Below are 17,665 nucleotides of genomic sequence, written 5' to 3' on the forward strand. Positions count from 1 at the left end.
CTAATAATATTATATATTAGAAACAAAAAGTAAAGTTTTTTTTTTATATGTCTTGACATTTTTGGAACGATTCATCAATAATTTGGTTATGATTTGCATTTGGTAATTTGGTTTACCTATTACATTAAGTTATGTCATTGAAAAACTTTTTGAATTTGCACTGCGACTTTTTTACCAATGGTTAATTAAAAGCAATAACATCATGGTAAGCGAATAATTCTTAATTCGATTTAGTGAATAAAGATAATGGTAATAATTATGAGCCAAGTTCCGACAGTTGAGTTCAAGAGCATACATACACAAAAATACAAAATTGTAAACCTTTAGAAGTCTATTAAATAAAATCTTTATTCCTTTTAATAAAATAATATGGTTTATTTAGCTTTTTTCTGAGCTTATACGGTAGTTAATTCAAACAATTTCTAATAGTATGAAACTAAGGAATTGTATTATTCAAAAAGTTAATAACACTTAAATCTTTTAAAAGATGAGTTTTGCCAAAAACCTGGTCGTATTAACAGCGGCACGATAATTGGTAATTTCATCAACAATCCGAATCTGAAATTATATAAAAGTACATTTTGAATTAATTTCTTTTCTGACACAGGATGTAAGAAAAACATTTACCTTAATTATCATTCTAGCTTTTTACCCGCGGCTTCGCCCGCAGTGGAGAAATTAAATAAGTATGAGAGATAATGGGTAAGGGTATAATAATAGAAATTAGTCAATATAATAACTAAATTTTATTGCTTGGCTGAGATCAACAATTTTTAAAAACTACTACAGACAATGAAGTTTCAACACCTTAATATATGCTTATTGAAATGCAACAACAAATGTTAAAATATATTTCACCGTAACAAAAATAAATAATTCTGAATTCTAAAGAAAGAAGAGTCCACAACTGCCGGAGTCTATTTTACGTAAAACTTGATGGAAAACATGATTTTGCTCTGGAAGTAATTGAGGGCCTAATTCTGCCACTTGATGTTGCAGTGCTATGAAATCATAATCTAGCTCTCGTGCAATTTCATTATCAAAATCATCCACATTGTCTCTTCGAGGTCTGGACACTCCTAAATCATCTAATTTTTTTCCAACCATCGTAAAAACCTTGTTTTCGATTATAATTAGCGTTTTATTGTAGACATGTTCATTGAAAGTAATGTCTGTGTACTTGCTGCAGTTGCTGTAAAATATCTTCAGCCATGTATTCTTTGTACTTATTCCAAAGAGTTTGAGGGTTAGAAAGACCGCAAGAAGATAAAAGCGTAGCGTAAAGTTCCCTGATTTTATCTGGCGATCGGCATTGTACAGCTTCCTCCATAGTTTCATCCCAATGATTGTCATTTTCTACCAGTCGCCGAGCTTCACATGCTTCTCGGTAGGTTTGATATTCCTGACCATTGACAATTTTAAGTTCTGTAAAGCTACTTGGATCTCTCACATGATGCAACAACATGCGAAGACAAAAGCATTCAAAATTCGTAACATGTACGGTAAATATAGAAAAATTAGAAACAATTGAAACTATATTCAATTGAATTAGATATTGAATTAGATATTGTCGTCACCGTTGGTAATACAGTGGGTTGGTATTACAGTATTCAGGGTTGAAATTTCATTACTATTATGCTAGATGGCGTTGAAGTAGCTAAATTTGACGATATTTTGACAAACAATTTTCTTATTTTTCGTAAATTTTTTTATTTTTTTTAATAAAAAGTATCCTATGTTACTTCTAATACCTTCAAGAGTGTATGTGCAAAGTTTCATGATGATCGGTTTAGTAGTTTATGCGTGAAAGCGTAACAAACAAACTTACATTCGCATTTATAATATTAGTATGAAGTATGATAAGTACATAATATTGTAAAAGCTTCTAAATAGCAGGACGTTAACTTCCTTCTCTTATTCGTCTATCAAATCAGAAAATACAGCAAATGCAGCTAAAAATTCATTTTGAGAAAAAATATTTGCATTTTCCGCACCACCTTAGAATAAAAAAGAGGTTGGGATGCGACCCACACTGATAACTTCCCATCCCGTCTGTCGATTTGTCTTGCTTAAAAGTTTGTCTATATGTACTAGTATCAATTTTACCAAATTTGCGTACTATTTTTTATAGATTTTATTTTTTTTGAAAAAACGGATTGTTGGATTTTTATATAAAAATCACTGAATATCGAAAACAATATTTTCTGTAAAATAAAATAAGTTTGAAGCCAATATTTTTAATTTTTGAAAAGCTATTTGAGTCGAAAGTAAATGTTTACCAAGTTTAAGTATTGTTTTTTTAGAGTTTTATTTTTTTGTAAAAAAAACGTCAATTCGATTTTCTTCAAAATTCTATCGAATGTTGAAAACAATATTTTTTAAAAGATAAAATTAGTTTGAAGGCAATATTTTATAGATTTGAAAAGATATTTGAGTCGAAAATCAATTTTTACCAACTTTTGTTAAATTTTTTTTTAGGTATTTAATTTTTTGTACAAAAACTGTCAATTCGATTTTTTTCAAAATTTTACTAAATGTTAACAACAATATTTTTTGAAAGATAAAAGTAGTTAAAAGCCAATATCTACAATTTTTGAAAGGATATTTGAGTCGAAAATCAATTTTTACCAACTTTTATATTGTTTTTTTTTAAGGTTTTTATTTTTTGTAAAAAAACTGTCACCTTGATTTTTTTCAACATCTTTCAGAATGCTTAAAAAAATATTTCTTATAAGATAAAATAAGTTTGAAGTCTATCTTTCAAGTTTTTGAAAAGATATTTGAATCCATATTCAATTTTTACCAACTTTTGTTAATTTTTGTTCGGTTTTTAATTTTTTATAAAAAAAACTGTCAATTCGATTTTGTTCAAAATTTTACTGAATGTTGACAACAATATTTTTTGAAAGATAAAAGTAAATTAAAGCCAATATCTCAAAGTTTTGAAATGATATTTGAGTCGAAAATCAATTTTTACCAACTTTTATTAATTTTTTTTTAGGTTTTTATTTTTTGTAAAAAAAGTGTCAATTCGATTTTTTTCAAAATTTTATTGAATGTTGAAAACAATATTTCTTATAAGATAAAATAAGCTTGAAGCCTAAATTTCAAGTTTTTGAAAAGATATTTGAATCGATATTTAATTTTTACGAACTTTGAGTAATGTTTTTTTAGATTTTTATTTTTTATAAAAAAAACTGTCAATTCGGTTTTTCAAAATTTTATCAGATTTTTAAAACATTATTCTTCGTTGCTCAAAATTGTTTTGGAGATGAAATCATTGAAATTGAGGTGACAAATTTTGTTTTCAGTTTTTTTGATTTAGAAAAAAAAACCGTTAGATAGATTTTTTTCAAAAAATATACTTCTTTGAGATCACGTTACAGTCTGTTATATAAAATTTAATTTAAGTCTCCAGCGTTTTTGGTTCGTAAGATATTAAGGGTTAACCAAAATGTTCACCTTTTTTAAAACTGCTATGGTAAAAAAACCACCCACGCAATTTTCTTGAGAGCCCTTTCTGCATTTTTCTGCCTTATTATCTGTATAACAAAGTTTATTTGAAGTTGATATCTCTTCTGGTTCTTGAGCTATGGAAGACGAAAAAAACGTCGCGAACGTACGGACGTACAGAAGTACGGACGTACGAACGTAAATACACACGCACGCACAGACATCTTTCTAAAAATCTTTTATTTCGACTCTAGGGACCTTGAAACGTCGAGAAATGTCAACATTTTCAATTTGACAAATCGGACCCATTACAATAACTTCCTATGGGAAGTTAAAAATAATTAAAATTTGTTTCAATGGAATTAAAAACAATCTCTTTCTATAGAATTATTTCTATACCTATTCTGATCTTACAAAAAATGCTAACTCTAACACCTGTTAAAATTAAACTACTTATGCAGAAAATTGTACTATTGTGTGTAACACACAATACCTTATTCCTAAAATTTGGCTTGCTAAAATCCCTATTCCAAAATTTGAGCTCAAAAAGAATAATATAATAATGACTCATAAATATAATGTTTTAAATTTATTCAATTTTTTTCCACAAAATTTACAAATTCGATAGAAATTTGTTGACAACTAACATAAACAAAAACCAAACCAATTCTGATGAAATGTGTCATTTTCCTGAACTTGTCAAATTTTAATTAAAACCCAAACACATAATTTCTATGAATATTTATAAATGAAAATAAATTTAAAGCTGAGTTATTTTATTATGATAATGATTTCTTCTGTGTAAACAAATTCGGCCAAAGTCGAGTTCAAGTAGGTATGTGCTAACGTTGCGTTGATTCTGGGAATTGATTTTCATTGGTCGCATATAATAAATTAAATATAAAAATCACATCTCAATGTTCACATACATCATATCCAAGGGTTTTTGTTTTGGTTTTCGTTTTCACTGAAAAGTAAACATTGGGATTATAGTTCTTAAAGTCATTCCTTGAACTTTAATAACCATAATAACGATGACGAGACTGGCTTCTAATGTAAATATACGTAAGAACACTTTGTTGTTCAGAGATGCAGAGAGGTACTTAAATAAAATAAATGTATCAAATTACAATTTTCCAATTCTTGTTTCTTTGTTTTAACACAATTGCGTTATTTTTCCAAACTCCAACAGGAGGTTTCTTAGAATTATGCTTATACACCTTCAAGCTACCGGAACAAATAGCATTTTTTATGGAAATTTTGCGTCCGTCGTGTCGCATGGGGTAATGACAATCTGCCGTACGAAACAGCATCTGTGTTCACAAGATTAAAAGTGTAGTTCCCATTTATGACTCCTGCGGCAGCCCAAGCTTGACCAAACAGAAGTAAATGGAGGTGGTTGCATTTTGCGTATAGTTACTTTAATAATTATCACAAAATTATTTTACTGTATGTCTGGTGTATGTGGAGTGTGGAGTCTGGAGTGCAGCTACTTCCAAGTTTCTTTTTTCATCGGAAAGACATTTGACACCGAATTGAATTCGATACCCTTGACAATGTAGTTTATGTATTTTTGTTTTCTTTTGAAATGTTTTGATTTTATTTTATGATTTTTAGAGTTTTTGGACCAAATAAGGATTTTTACGACATAAAGTCTCATGTGATGGGAGTCCGTCAAAAAGATGTCTTGAAGTTGAAGTATTCTTTTGTTTATATTTGTATATTTATAATATTTCATCAAATTCGAGTGACTATGAAACCAATTGGAAGTTAAGGTTGCTTTGAAACTTTGTTTGTTTACACTATTAGATCTTTGCTTTGTGAATGGCTCTATAGGAGTTCGAACTTTAAAATCAGATTAATACACCAGTTAAAAGTTGATGAATAAAGGCAATATCATTATTAACCCTAATTTGCGATAGAGCCTGCATTTAGCGAAACTTATCCGATGCTTATGATGCTTATGCACTTAAAGCGAAACGTATGATGCTATCCTGTTTATCTCCATAAAAAAGAGTCTATACTTGCTTTGTACATGAAAACCATAGTACTCTCATGGTGGATGTCGAATAGGGCGGCATCTAGATATTTCGTGTGGAACGTTTAGTGAAGACATTCATGGAGAAATCCATTTGCAGGCGGGAGACTTAAAAATATTATAATTTGATAAAGAGAAAGCCTATATAGTAAATTAACAAAAGTCTGAGGGCGGGAGGAAAACACATTTGTTTCTTTGTGTTTGTATTATTGTTTAGTTATATCTTTGTGTATGAAAATATATCTTATTATATCTTTCATATACAAATGTACCTGCGATGCTTATTGAAGATGAGGCTGGAGTAAAATGGTTATATAAAGTAAGAGTAAGATAAGGACCCTGAAATTCTTTAGACCAACGACGTTTAATAAATCCTACGATAGAGTTGACTTCACTAGCGATCGAATTATTGTGTTCCGTGAAATATAAACGCGATGTATACAGTTCCCTGACATTTAATTGGGCTAAGGTTTAGCCCATTTTTTTTGTACTAAGTAACAAAACTGTTAAATTTTTCTTTCAAAGTTGTAAGCGATTTTTTAGAGAATTTATGCCTTTGAAGATCATTCGCAAAAATTCAAATTTGACAGAGTGGTACATCAATAGATAAAGAGTAGTGGAACTAAATTACCACCCTGTGGAACTCCTCATTTGACAATGAAAGAATTGGGGAAAGAACTTCTGAATTTCACTCGAAATCCATGTGATGAATTCAATTCGGCTTGAATATGATGATATTTTGAGAAAGTTGGTCAGTCGCCATAGAACAATCAGTAGATGTACAATGGATCTTTTGTACGAATTCTAGAGTATATTGCACTTATGCAAAAATGCAAGCAGACTATTAATTTTTAAACGTTTTCGAAAAAACTCATGTTGTTGTTAACATACAATTTAAACTAAAACTAAATAGCTGTAGAATTCCTCGGTACCTGCAAAATTTTAAGTATGTACTATTAACCGGAATTCTACTTGTCCTTTTTTATTTGTTTGGTCAAATTTGTCAAATTGAAAATTTTAACATTTCTCGACGTTTCAAGGTCCCTAGAGCCGAAATAAAAGATTTTTAGAAAGATGTCTGTGCGTGCGTAAGTTCGCGACGTTTTTTTCGTTATCCATAGCGCAAGAAACAGAAGAGATATCGACATCAAATAAATTTCGTTATACAGATAAAAAGGCAGAAAGATGCAGAAAGGGATCTCAAGAAAAATTGCGTGAGCGGTTAATTTACCATAGCAGTTTAAAAAAGAGGCTGGGATGCGACCCACACTGACAACTTCCCATCCCGCCTGTCTATTTGTCTTGCTTAAAAGTGTGTAGTTTTTTGTGTTAGGTTTAAAAAGTTGTAAAACGTCGAGAAATTACCAAAAATATTTTTCATATAAAGAAACAGTTTAGTTTGGAAATCTAGGTTTTCAGTCGAAAACAAATTTTTAAAAATTTAAGTAGCATTTCTTTGGTTTTAACAAATTGGATGATTGAAATTAATTTGAGAGATGTCAAGAACCGAACATCAATTTTTACCGAATTTGCGTACTATTTTGTATAGACTTTATATTTTTATGAAAAAAACGGACTGTTGGATTTTTATAAAAAAAAAAACTACTTAATATCGAAAACAATATTTTTTTTAAAATAAAAAGTGTTGGTAGACAATATTTTTAATTAATTTTATTGTTTTTTTTTAGGTTTTTATTTTTTTTTAAACTGTCAATTTGATTTTTCTCAAAATTGTATTGAATGTTCAAAACAATATTTCTTATAAGTTAAAATTAACTTTAAGGCACAATCTTTAATTTTTGAAAAGATATTTAAGTCAAAAATCATACCAACTTTTGTAAAATTTTCTTTTTAGTTTTTATTTTTTGTAAAAGAACTATCAATACAATTTTTCTCAAAATTGTACTCAATATTTTTTAATAGATAAAGGTAGTTTAAAGACAATATCTTAAAGTTTTGAAAAGATATTTGAGTCAAAATTCAATTTTTACCAACTTCTTTTTTTAAGTTTTCTATTTCAAACAAAAAAAAAACTGTCCACTCGATTTTCCAGATGTTTAAAACTTTATTTTTCGTTGCACAAAATTGTTTTGAAGATAAAATCATTTTGTATTCGTAAAATTTTCCAAGTGACAAATTTTTTTTAGTTTTTTGTTTTTTTAAAAAAAGCCGTTAATTGAATTTTTTTCAAAAAATTTCCTTGTTTGGTATCACATTACTATATTATATAAAATTAAATTCAAGTCTCTAGCGTTTTTGGTTCGTAAGATATTTAGGGTTAACCAAAATGTTCACCTTTTTTTAAACTGCTATGGTAAAAAGCCACTCACGCAATTTTTTTGAGAGCCCTTTCTGCATCTTTCTGCCTTTTGATCTGTATAACAAAATTTATTTGAAGTCGATATTTTTTCTGGTTCTTGAGATATTGAAAACGGAAAAAACGTCGCGAACATACGGACGTACGTACACAACACACGTACGCACATACATCTTTCTAAAAATCTTTTATTTCGGCTCTAGGGACCTTGAAACGTCGAAAAATGTCAAAATTTTTAATTTGACAAACCGGACCCATCACAATAACTTTCTATAGGAAGTTAAAAAAAGGTGAAAATGTTGGTTTAAACTAAATATCTTACAAACCAACGTGATACCAAACAAATATATTTTTTGAAAAAATTTAATTAACTGTTTTTTTATAAATCAAAAAAACTGAACAAAAATTTGTCACCTCCAAAACTTTTTTGCTCAACGAAGACTAATGTTTTTAACATCTGGTATGATCTTGAGAACAATCAAATCGACAGTTTTTGTTTATAAAAATAAAAACCTAAAAAAACATTACTTAAAATTAGTAAAAATTGAATTTCGACTCAAATATCTTTTTAATAAGTTGAGAATAGAATTGATAGTTTTTTTACAAAAAATAAAAACCTTAACAAAAAAAACAATGCTAAAACTTTATATGAAAAATATTGTTGGTGATTTTAAATTTTTTAAGAAAAATTCAAGTAACAACTTTTTTAACCCAACACGAAAACCTACAAACTTTTAAGCAAGACAAATCGACAGACGGGATGGGAAGTTATCAGTGTGGGTCGAATCCCAACCTCTTTTTTAAATTAAGAATTAAGATACGATACAGGTATACTCAAATTTTAAAAGTACAAGTACAAATCTTTCCTAAAAATGTTAGTACCACACTTTTTATCAACAGGTTTGTAAAAGAATGCAATCTTTTTTGGAAAAGATGGTAAATCGCTTATTGGAATGAATTGCAGATTGCATTTATTGATATTAGCTAAGGATTATGACTTTAAATTTTGCAATCGCCAATAATTTGACCTTACAAATATTGCAATCATTTTTTCTCCAATAATTTTGTAATCTTTGTAGACTTTATGAATTCTTTGCATTCATTTGGAGTTTTTGCATTTACATGAAGTTTTTGCATTCAATTGAAGATTTTGCATTCACTTGAAGTCCATTCACTTTGCATGTGAATGCATGCAGTCTCGCATGATTGCAATCATTTGATTACCAGTCAAATGATTAAAAACAAAATGATTGCAGTCTTTCAACGCTCAAATGATTGGTGATTGCAAAATTTGAAACCACAGTTTTTTGGAAATTTTAATGGATGAAATCTTTACATTGAAGTCATAATTGATTGCATTTCCAAAAGATTTCAAGATTTTACAAGCATGTTACTTAATCATTATGGTGTGCACACATTTGGGGTTAATGACAGGATAATGAATTTGAACTAATTAATTGATTAATTATTATACCAAACAAGCGTATTGAGAAGGGCTTGTTGTGGTTTACATACATATAAATTAAGAGGTATATATATATTTTGATGTTTATTTTACTTGTGGCTCGAAATTAATTCTCTTAACAGCCCAAGTGCAATAAGAGGTTCGAAAAGGTGTTGGTTTTAATCCTTTTCCAGTCCCATTGACTGTACACCATTCCTTTATTAGTCGAAGTTGTATTGACTTATCTTTTATATAAATGCACACACCATAAGATTAAAAGTTAAGACATTTTGTTACTTTTTTTTAAATGTTAATTTAATCATCAGTGTTTACATGTTTTTGGTATTATAACAGAATTAATTACAATATTAAAGGAAGAAAAAGTTTAAGTGCAAATATTATAAACAGGGAATTATGCCATTAGGCATGAAATTGAAATCTTATTTGCTTTTGTTTCTATGTTTATATACCGTAAGTAAGTACTCGTAGTGCAGTTGTACTGTAATTACTATCTATTGATAATACAACATGTTAATATATTTTTATATTCTATTGTATATTTATATATACGTACATTGTAAATTCAAAATATTCAGGGCTGATGAAATGTGGGGAAATATTTTTTAATGTTTCATAGATTTTATTCTTTAACTGCACTAAATAACCTTTTTTTGACAAACAATACTTTACTTGTCTTAATATTTCTCCACTACATAAGCCTTTCATTAGATATCCCTCTTAAAAGGAAGGGCCGAACTGAATGATTGTCATGACCCATATAATTACAAAAACAGCCCATACTCAAAAAATGTTATGATGCGGGATATGGAAGTTACCAAATTTAAATAGTTTATGGCTTGGCCTAAAACCATCCTCTATGGGACACTGATAACTTCCCATCCCGTCTGTCGATTTGTCTTGTTAAAAAGTTTGTCTATATGTACTCGTACCAATTTTTACCAAATTTGCTTACTATTTTTTATGAAAAAACGGACTGTTGGATTTTTAACAATATTTTCTGTGAAATAAAATAAGTTTGAATCCAATATTTTTAATTTTTGAAAAGCTATTTGAGTCGAAAGTAAATTTTTAAAAAGTTCTAGTATTGTTTTTTTTTTAGAGTTTTATTTTTTGTAAAAAAACTGTCAATTCGATTTTTTTGAAAATTTTATCGAATGTTGAAAACAATATTTTTATAAGATAAAAATAGTTTAAAGCCAATGTTTTAAATTTTTGAAAAGATATTTGAGTCGAAAATCAATTTATACGAGCTTTTGTTATTTTTTTTTTTGGTTTTTAATTTTTTCTACAAAAACTATCAATTTGATTCTTTTCAAAATTTGACTGAATGTTAACAACTATAGTTTTTGAAAAATAAAAGGAAATTAAAGCCAATATCTCAAAATTTTAAAAAGATATTTGAGTCCAAAATCAATTCTTACGAAACTTTTATACATTTTTTTAGGTTTTTATTTTTTGTAAAAAAACTGTCAATACGATTATTCTCCAAATTTATCCTAATGTTGAAAGCAATATTTTTTATAAGTAAAATTAGTTGAAGCTTTTATCTCAAGTTTTTGAAAGATATTTGAGTCGAAAATCAATTTTTACGAACTTTTGTTAATTTTGTTGGTTTTTAATTTTTTGTAAGAAAACTGTCAATTCGATTTTTTTAAAAATTTTTCTCAATGTAAACAACTATATTTTTTGAAAGATAAAATAAATTAAAGCCAATATCTCAAAATTTTGAAAAGATATTTGAGTCGAACATTTTTATTAATTTTTTTTTTAGGTTTTTATTTTTTGTAATAAAACTGTCAATTCGATTTTTCTCAACATTTGCCACAGTGTTGAAAACAATATTTCTTATAAGATAAAATAAGTTTGAAGCCTAAATTTTAAGTTTTTGAAAAGATATTTGAATCTATATTCAATTTTAACCAACTTTGAGTACTGTTTTTTTAGATTTTTATTTTTTATAAAAAAACTCAAAATCTTATCAGATGTCAAAAACATTATTCTTCGTTGCACAAAATTGATTTGGAGATGAAATCATATTTGAGTCGTAAAATTTTGGAGGTGACACATTTTTTTTTCAGTTTTTTTGATTTATAAAAAAAATCTTTAAATTGTTTTTCAAAAAATATACTTCTTTGATATCACGTTACAATATATTATATAAAATTTAATTCAAGTCTCTAGCGTTTTTGGTTCGTAAGATATTTAGGGTTAACCAAAATTTTCATCTTTTTTCAAACTGCTATGGTAAAAAAACCACACACGCAATTTTCTTGAGAGCCCTTTCTGCATCTTTCTGCCTTATTATCTGTATAACAAAATTTATTTGAAATCGATATCTCTTCTGGTTCTTGAGCTATGGATGACGAAAAAACGTCACGAACTTACCCATTAATCTGAGTCCAGATACCAAAACGTGGTCTTCTAATATCGTTTTATAGACTTCTTTATCCATTCTTCCGATCACTCGTGTTAGATCTCCTACTCCATTGAAGGAAAAACATCCCCACACCATTACTGAACCGCCTCCATGCTTTACAGTTGGGACCAAACAGTCAGGTAGCATCTTCTGTTCAGCACTGCGCCTGACATACACTCTGCGATATGAGCCAAATATCTCAAATTTGGACTCATCGCTCCATAAAACTCTGTTGAAGTCTTCATCTGTCCAATCCTTATGGGTTTTGGCCCATTTCAACCGTTTGATCTTGTTTTGGGGTCGTAGAAATGGTTTCCGAACTGCAACGCGCCCAAAAAGTCCAGCATGCCTTAGCCTTCGTTGTATCGTTGATACAGATAATTGTTCTTCCAGGATTTCATTGATCTGGGTGCTTATTTCTGGTGCTGTTTTCTTCCTAGAATGCTTGCTTATGGTGATGATATGCAGATCTTCGGTTTTCGTCGTAACTCAAGGTCGTCCTGACCTCGGTTTATCCTTAAAACCGCTGGTACTAGAGTAACGCTGTATGGTCCTGTTTAGTGCTCCTTTTCATATCTTCAGTTTTGTGGAAATTTCTCTTTGCGAATAGTCTTCTTCAATAAGGGTCATAATCGCAGATCGAGTTTCAATAGTTAATTCTTTAACTTTTCCCATAATGCGAACTGTGTTTACTGGAGAAGATCACAGTCTCAAATAAATTTAAATTGGATCAAACCGAGCATTACATACAAAATCCTGAATATATAGGTATTCAAATTTTACATTTTTTTACCCTTTAATATTACCCGTTATAAAAAAATTACAAATTGAATGTAAAAAGTCATAAAAATAAAACCTATGGGAAATCCAAATAGAAGCCAAAAACCCAATACTGTTTTTTTTTGCCATTTTTCACAAAACTCCTCATAATTTACAGAAAAGGATTTATGTCTGGGGTTTTTTCAATTGCGCCTTTTATGAATGGTCTTAGTTAACAATGCAGGTAAAAAATCCTATATTCATTCATAAACCCAGGCGCAAGGTACAAATAAAGCAAACTTTTGAAGGTGGTCTCAAACTTTTGACTGGTAGTGTATCTTTCTAAAAATCTTTTTTTTTGACTATAGGGACATTAAAACGTCGAGAAATGTCAAAATTTTCAATTTGACAAATCGGACCCATTACAATAACTTAATATGGGAAGTTAAAAATATTAAAAATAATATTTTTGTGAGCCGAAATATTACCCGCGTTTTATTAGGCGTTTGCTTTTTAAGCTTATAGCAGAGAACTGAACTGTCAAAAAAGATATCTGTTTCTTTTTTAACTCAAAGCGCTCGCATCGCGATCTATGAGCTCTGAATAAAATGAAAGCTAAGCTTGGCTGACTTCATGTTCGTTTCGTGTGGTATGAAAGAGACAGATGGAAAATTCGTAAGCTTTTGACATTTCATTTCTCCAGCGTGTTTCTTAAAGAAGTCGGAAAGCTCTGGAAAAAACTCTGCTCAGAGTGTACTTAATGTGCTCCGAGATTGAAAAGAATAACGCCTAATATATGTGGATATGGAACAAGATCATTTCATGAAAACAAAACGATAACGATCCTAATAACAACAATATTGTATGCTCGTCTCATTTTTCTTATGTTTGTTTAATTTTCATGTAGATACTATCGTTTTTCTTTAAACTACAATTTGTACTCCCTGCCGACTGAAGAGCCCGCTATATACTAGAGTAAATACTTTCTTCGGTTTTTAAAATGGATCAAGATACAGAGCGGCAGCGGAGTATTAAAAAATAATAAAACGCGGCATACTTTGTCTTAGCTATTTTCTGCAGTGATATTCGAGACCGTTAATCAAGACATTAGCTGTTTTCGTAGGACTTTACTTAATGTAAGAAACAACTTCAATTGCACTTTCTCTTTTTTTTTCACGGGTACTGCCTTTTGCAAGGAATTGACAAATTCTCCAAGAGTAATTCTTGTCATGAAAAGATCTTTCTCAAATTTGCCGTTCGGATTCGTCTTAAAACTGTTGTTGTCAGTCACTAGACCCTCAAACGGACTGTTGCGCCACCCAATTTATTTATTTAGTGGGCCCTGGTGGTCGTGGCCCAAATACGCTGATACCAGCCAGTAGGTATGGTTGTCAATTTCCATAATGGCTGTGGTGACGTCTTTATCACTGAAATTAGGGAGTAAAAATACGTTTAGATTACGTTTTACTATAGTATGCAGGAACTTGTGTTACCTTTTCCTGTTACATATAGCACGTAGTAGCCAGGAGTTCTCAATCCTCGAACCAGGGATTTCAAAATCCAGGGCTCTTGGATGAGATGGGCATCTTCTCCAGTTTTTGTCAGGCAGAGAAGAATTGAGGCCGAAACCGTTTTAGAGTGTTGGAGAATAATGTGTAGTATTTGCAGCATTTTGGGTACAAATAGGCTGATCAACTTCCACCATTGTTAAATCCATCTCATCCAGATCAGACGAAGAGGAACCTAATAGTTCAATTTCTTCCTCACTGGGGAAAGCTTTGTCGTTTGAGTCATCGGTCTCCATTAGGGATAAACTTTAGACGTTTTCAGAAGAAGACTATGCTGCGACCGATAAGGGCCCAGGTACATCTTCATCCACATCCAAGGATGGGAAGGTGATGATAGCACTGGGACCCCCTACGTCTTGCGACAAAGCTTCTGGAGAGGGTTCAGAAGAAGACTGTACTGTGACAGAAGAGGGTCCAGGAACATCATCATCCACATCGAAGGATGGGAAGGTGATAGTAGCACTGGGACCCCCTACGTCTTACGACACAGCTTTCGAAGAGGGTTGTGGAGCCTCGCATGATACGTCTACCTCATCTTTTTTATAAATACGGAGCGTAAATTACTAGCGTAAATTACTAGAAACCGTATCTTATGACTACCTTATCTAGCGCCAGAGAAGCCACAGAGTCCTTATTAATTACGATAATCGCACTTCGATAAAGACCCTTTGGCTACTCCAGTTTTCTGATCTTCCAGTCGTGACAAGGGAGGTCCGGGTTGCTAATCTTAATCATCTCACGTATGTCATCTAGACATGAGGGTTCTATTGTGATCCATGAGCGAGCTCTCGGCCTGAAAGGAATATCTTCCTTTGCAACGACCTCGAGTTTTGCGCCTGGCCAAACTTCGCCCAGCATACCGACGGCAAGCGTATAGAGATCGCACGACCTCTGATCGTTACAAGCGATGAGTTTGACATGACCTTGATGCCAACCCCCATCGCTTGTTACAGGCGGTGGACCCGGATGCTCTCTCATGACTTTGATAAAACCAGCGGAGAGCCCCAGTTTCACCTTCTGCCAACGGTCAAAAGTAATCGTGCCATCAATATTGCTCCTATCAATGACCGCGACTATGATCCTGTAGGGCTCTTTAATTACATCACTCAAAGGTCTAGTGAGAGGTACTCTAGCCATGTTGGGAGTGCAGGTGTTCTGCACTCCCAACATGGAGTGCAGAACACCTCCCTGTTTTGGTGGACTCCACCAAAGACCTTTGTCGCTTTGAAGTGGAGTCGTAGCGACTAGTTTTGTCTAGGATGGATTTATCCCACTCCTGCCTCTTGCTAAGGATGAACCAGGGGATTTAAAAATCCTCTTTGTTTATACGAGCTCCTAGGAGCATTCTGGAGAGGTTTACTCTCTTTAGTAGCGGAGGGATCATTATTCACGAACTTTCCACTACCGACTACGTAGTTTCATCGCAATACCAACTTTCTTTAACGTTTTTTCAATATGTTCTCTGTAGATAAGTTTTTAGTCTAAGCAAACCCCTAGAATGCTTACGCTCGTTTTACCTGATTGCTTTGGTGAAAACAAGACTTTCTTTTTCTACTGAAAAAGATAGCTTGTATCTTATTACCATTAAGTTTTATTTTCCATTTAAAATAATACTGAGTTACTAGATAGATTACATGGGTTAAATTTGTTTCTATATTGAGACCAAATTCATGCGTTGGAAAAATTCCATCAGGAAAATTGGGAATATCGGACGTATAGATATTGTAAAGCAATGGCCTTTATACAGAGCCGCGTGGAACACCATGTTCAACTTGGTAACAATTTGATGAACAGGAAACTTTAAATATTTGTTATTAAATAAGTTGGAAAGCCTAAGCAAACTAGTTTATGTACCATTCCATCGTGCCACACAGTAGCAAAAGCTTTTTCAATATCTAGTAAAATCAGGCCAATTGATTTGACAAGCAAACGATTCTTTTTCACATACTGGCATACTCGCAACATTTGGTGAGTAGCATTGTGAAATTTTCTAAATCCAAATCGTTCTTTAGGAATAATATTGAATTGATCAGCAAATTCCAATATTTTGTATTTAAATCTTTTCCAAAATTTTGCTAAGACTACTCAACAAAGTATATAGCTTTGTGGAAGTTTAAAATTTTCCCAGGCTTTGGAATAGGTATAACCTTAGCTGTTTTCAAAAGCTTGGAAAAATATTGTGTTTTTATGCATGCATTGACCAAAAAGACTAAAAATACAAACATCTTCTATGGTGATCAGTTGATCAACAGGTGTATCAACAAATATTGTTTTTAGAGAACTTATTAATTGGCAAGTTTTTGGTTTCATCATCACTGAGATGTTGGGACTCTAAATGGTTATTCAAAAAAGTTGTTCCGAGGATATTAATCTTTTTCGATTCTTCGTAAACTAAATCATTGCCATTTTCTAGATTTGGAATGTGTCTGTTTTTAATTATTTTGTCAATATTCCAAAATGGCTTCGCATTTTTATCTAGTTTGTTAAGATTTTCATTCCACTCCTTATTGTGAAATTTTTGTATTTCCTCAGTTATTTTTTTATTGTAAAGTTTAACTTGAATGCGATATGAAGAAAGTCTATAACGTTGCCATTGTCTCTTAAAAGAATTTCCAATACGAATATATTCAAGAATGTTTTCGGGCATCTTAAAAACAAAAGATTTTCTTGGTTTCTTGGGAGTGTTTATAAAATAGTTTTCGAAAAAGCATTAATCTGTGTGTCTATATCATCTTTTGAAAATGCCCTACTGAAATCAACAGACATTGTTCTAAGTTTGGGATTCGATTTAATTTTATAGTAATTTAACTTTTTAGGATACTAATATATCAATCTATTATCATTAATGTTTTAATTGTAAGTTTCACTGTAAAAATTACAAAAGCACACTTCATGACATTTTTATTCTTCTCACTAATTATTACTAAGAACATAACTATTTATGTGTTTCCTAACTGTCCTTAATCTTTAAGATTGTTCAAAACCTACAAGAGATTAAATCCTCATCTTTCTCATACGTTATTTCATTATTAACAAAACGAAAACAAAAACTTTAAACTATGCACTTAACGTCAAGCACCTACTGATTTCTTAAGCAAAACAACATTACTATATTTTCTTTTGATAAAAAAAAAATATTCATTATAATAAATTATTCAAAATATGTAATATTTTCTATATAGGGACATATTAAAAATGGAAATTTCGCCAATCCGGCAATTAAAAAACCTTACAATTGAAGCCAGACATACATTAAGTTTGTAAGTTTTACTTGTTGCCTGTTTTGTGTCTAAAATCAGTCTAACAATCATTTGGAAGGGCCAAATAATTTTCTTTTTTAAATTTTCAAATTAAAAATTTACAAAATTTTCTTAAATATCTAACTTATTTAATTCGATATAAAATTTAGTTTAATTAAATAAAATTAAAAAAAAAAACATTACACTTTATTGATTATACTCAGAATTTTTATTTTTTTACAGGCAAGAGTCTAAAAAGAAACGTCTTAAATTTGAAAATAGTCTGTTTTTACCCGTAAGTATATTTTTTAATATTTTAGGGGCAAAAATTGTCGCATGTCAACTAATAACCACGGTTATGCTTTAAATGTCACAATTGGCCTGTCAAAACTACTTCGTTTCTTAAGACG

At 30.7% G+C, this 17,665-nt stretch overlaps 1 protein-coding gene across 1 annotated transcript in view; it reads left to right on the forward strand.

Annotated features, from left to right (window-relative positions):
• Positions 1 to 17,665, forward strand: part of LOC129951864 (uncharacterized) — a 73,295-nt gene that overhangs the window by 40,466 nt on the left and 15,164 nt on the right. The window contains exons 2-3 of the mRNA XM_056064217.1: positions 17,199 to 17,276; positions 17,499 to 17,550. Of these exons, the coding sequence (XP_055920192.1) occupies positions 17,199 to 17,276; positions 17,499 to 17,550 (130 nt within the window). The remainder of the gene's footprint in view (positions 1 to 17,198; positions 17,277 to 17,498; positions 17,551 to 17,665) is intronic.

This window comes from Eupeodes corollae, chromosome 1 (genome assembly GCF_945859685.1).
Source record: "Eupeodes corollae chromosome 1, idEupCoro1.1, whole genome shotgun sequence".
Classification (NCBI taxonomy): Eukaryota; Metazoa; Arthropoda; class Insecta; order Diptera; family Syrphidae; genus Eupeodes; species Eupeodes corollae.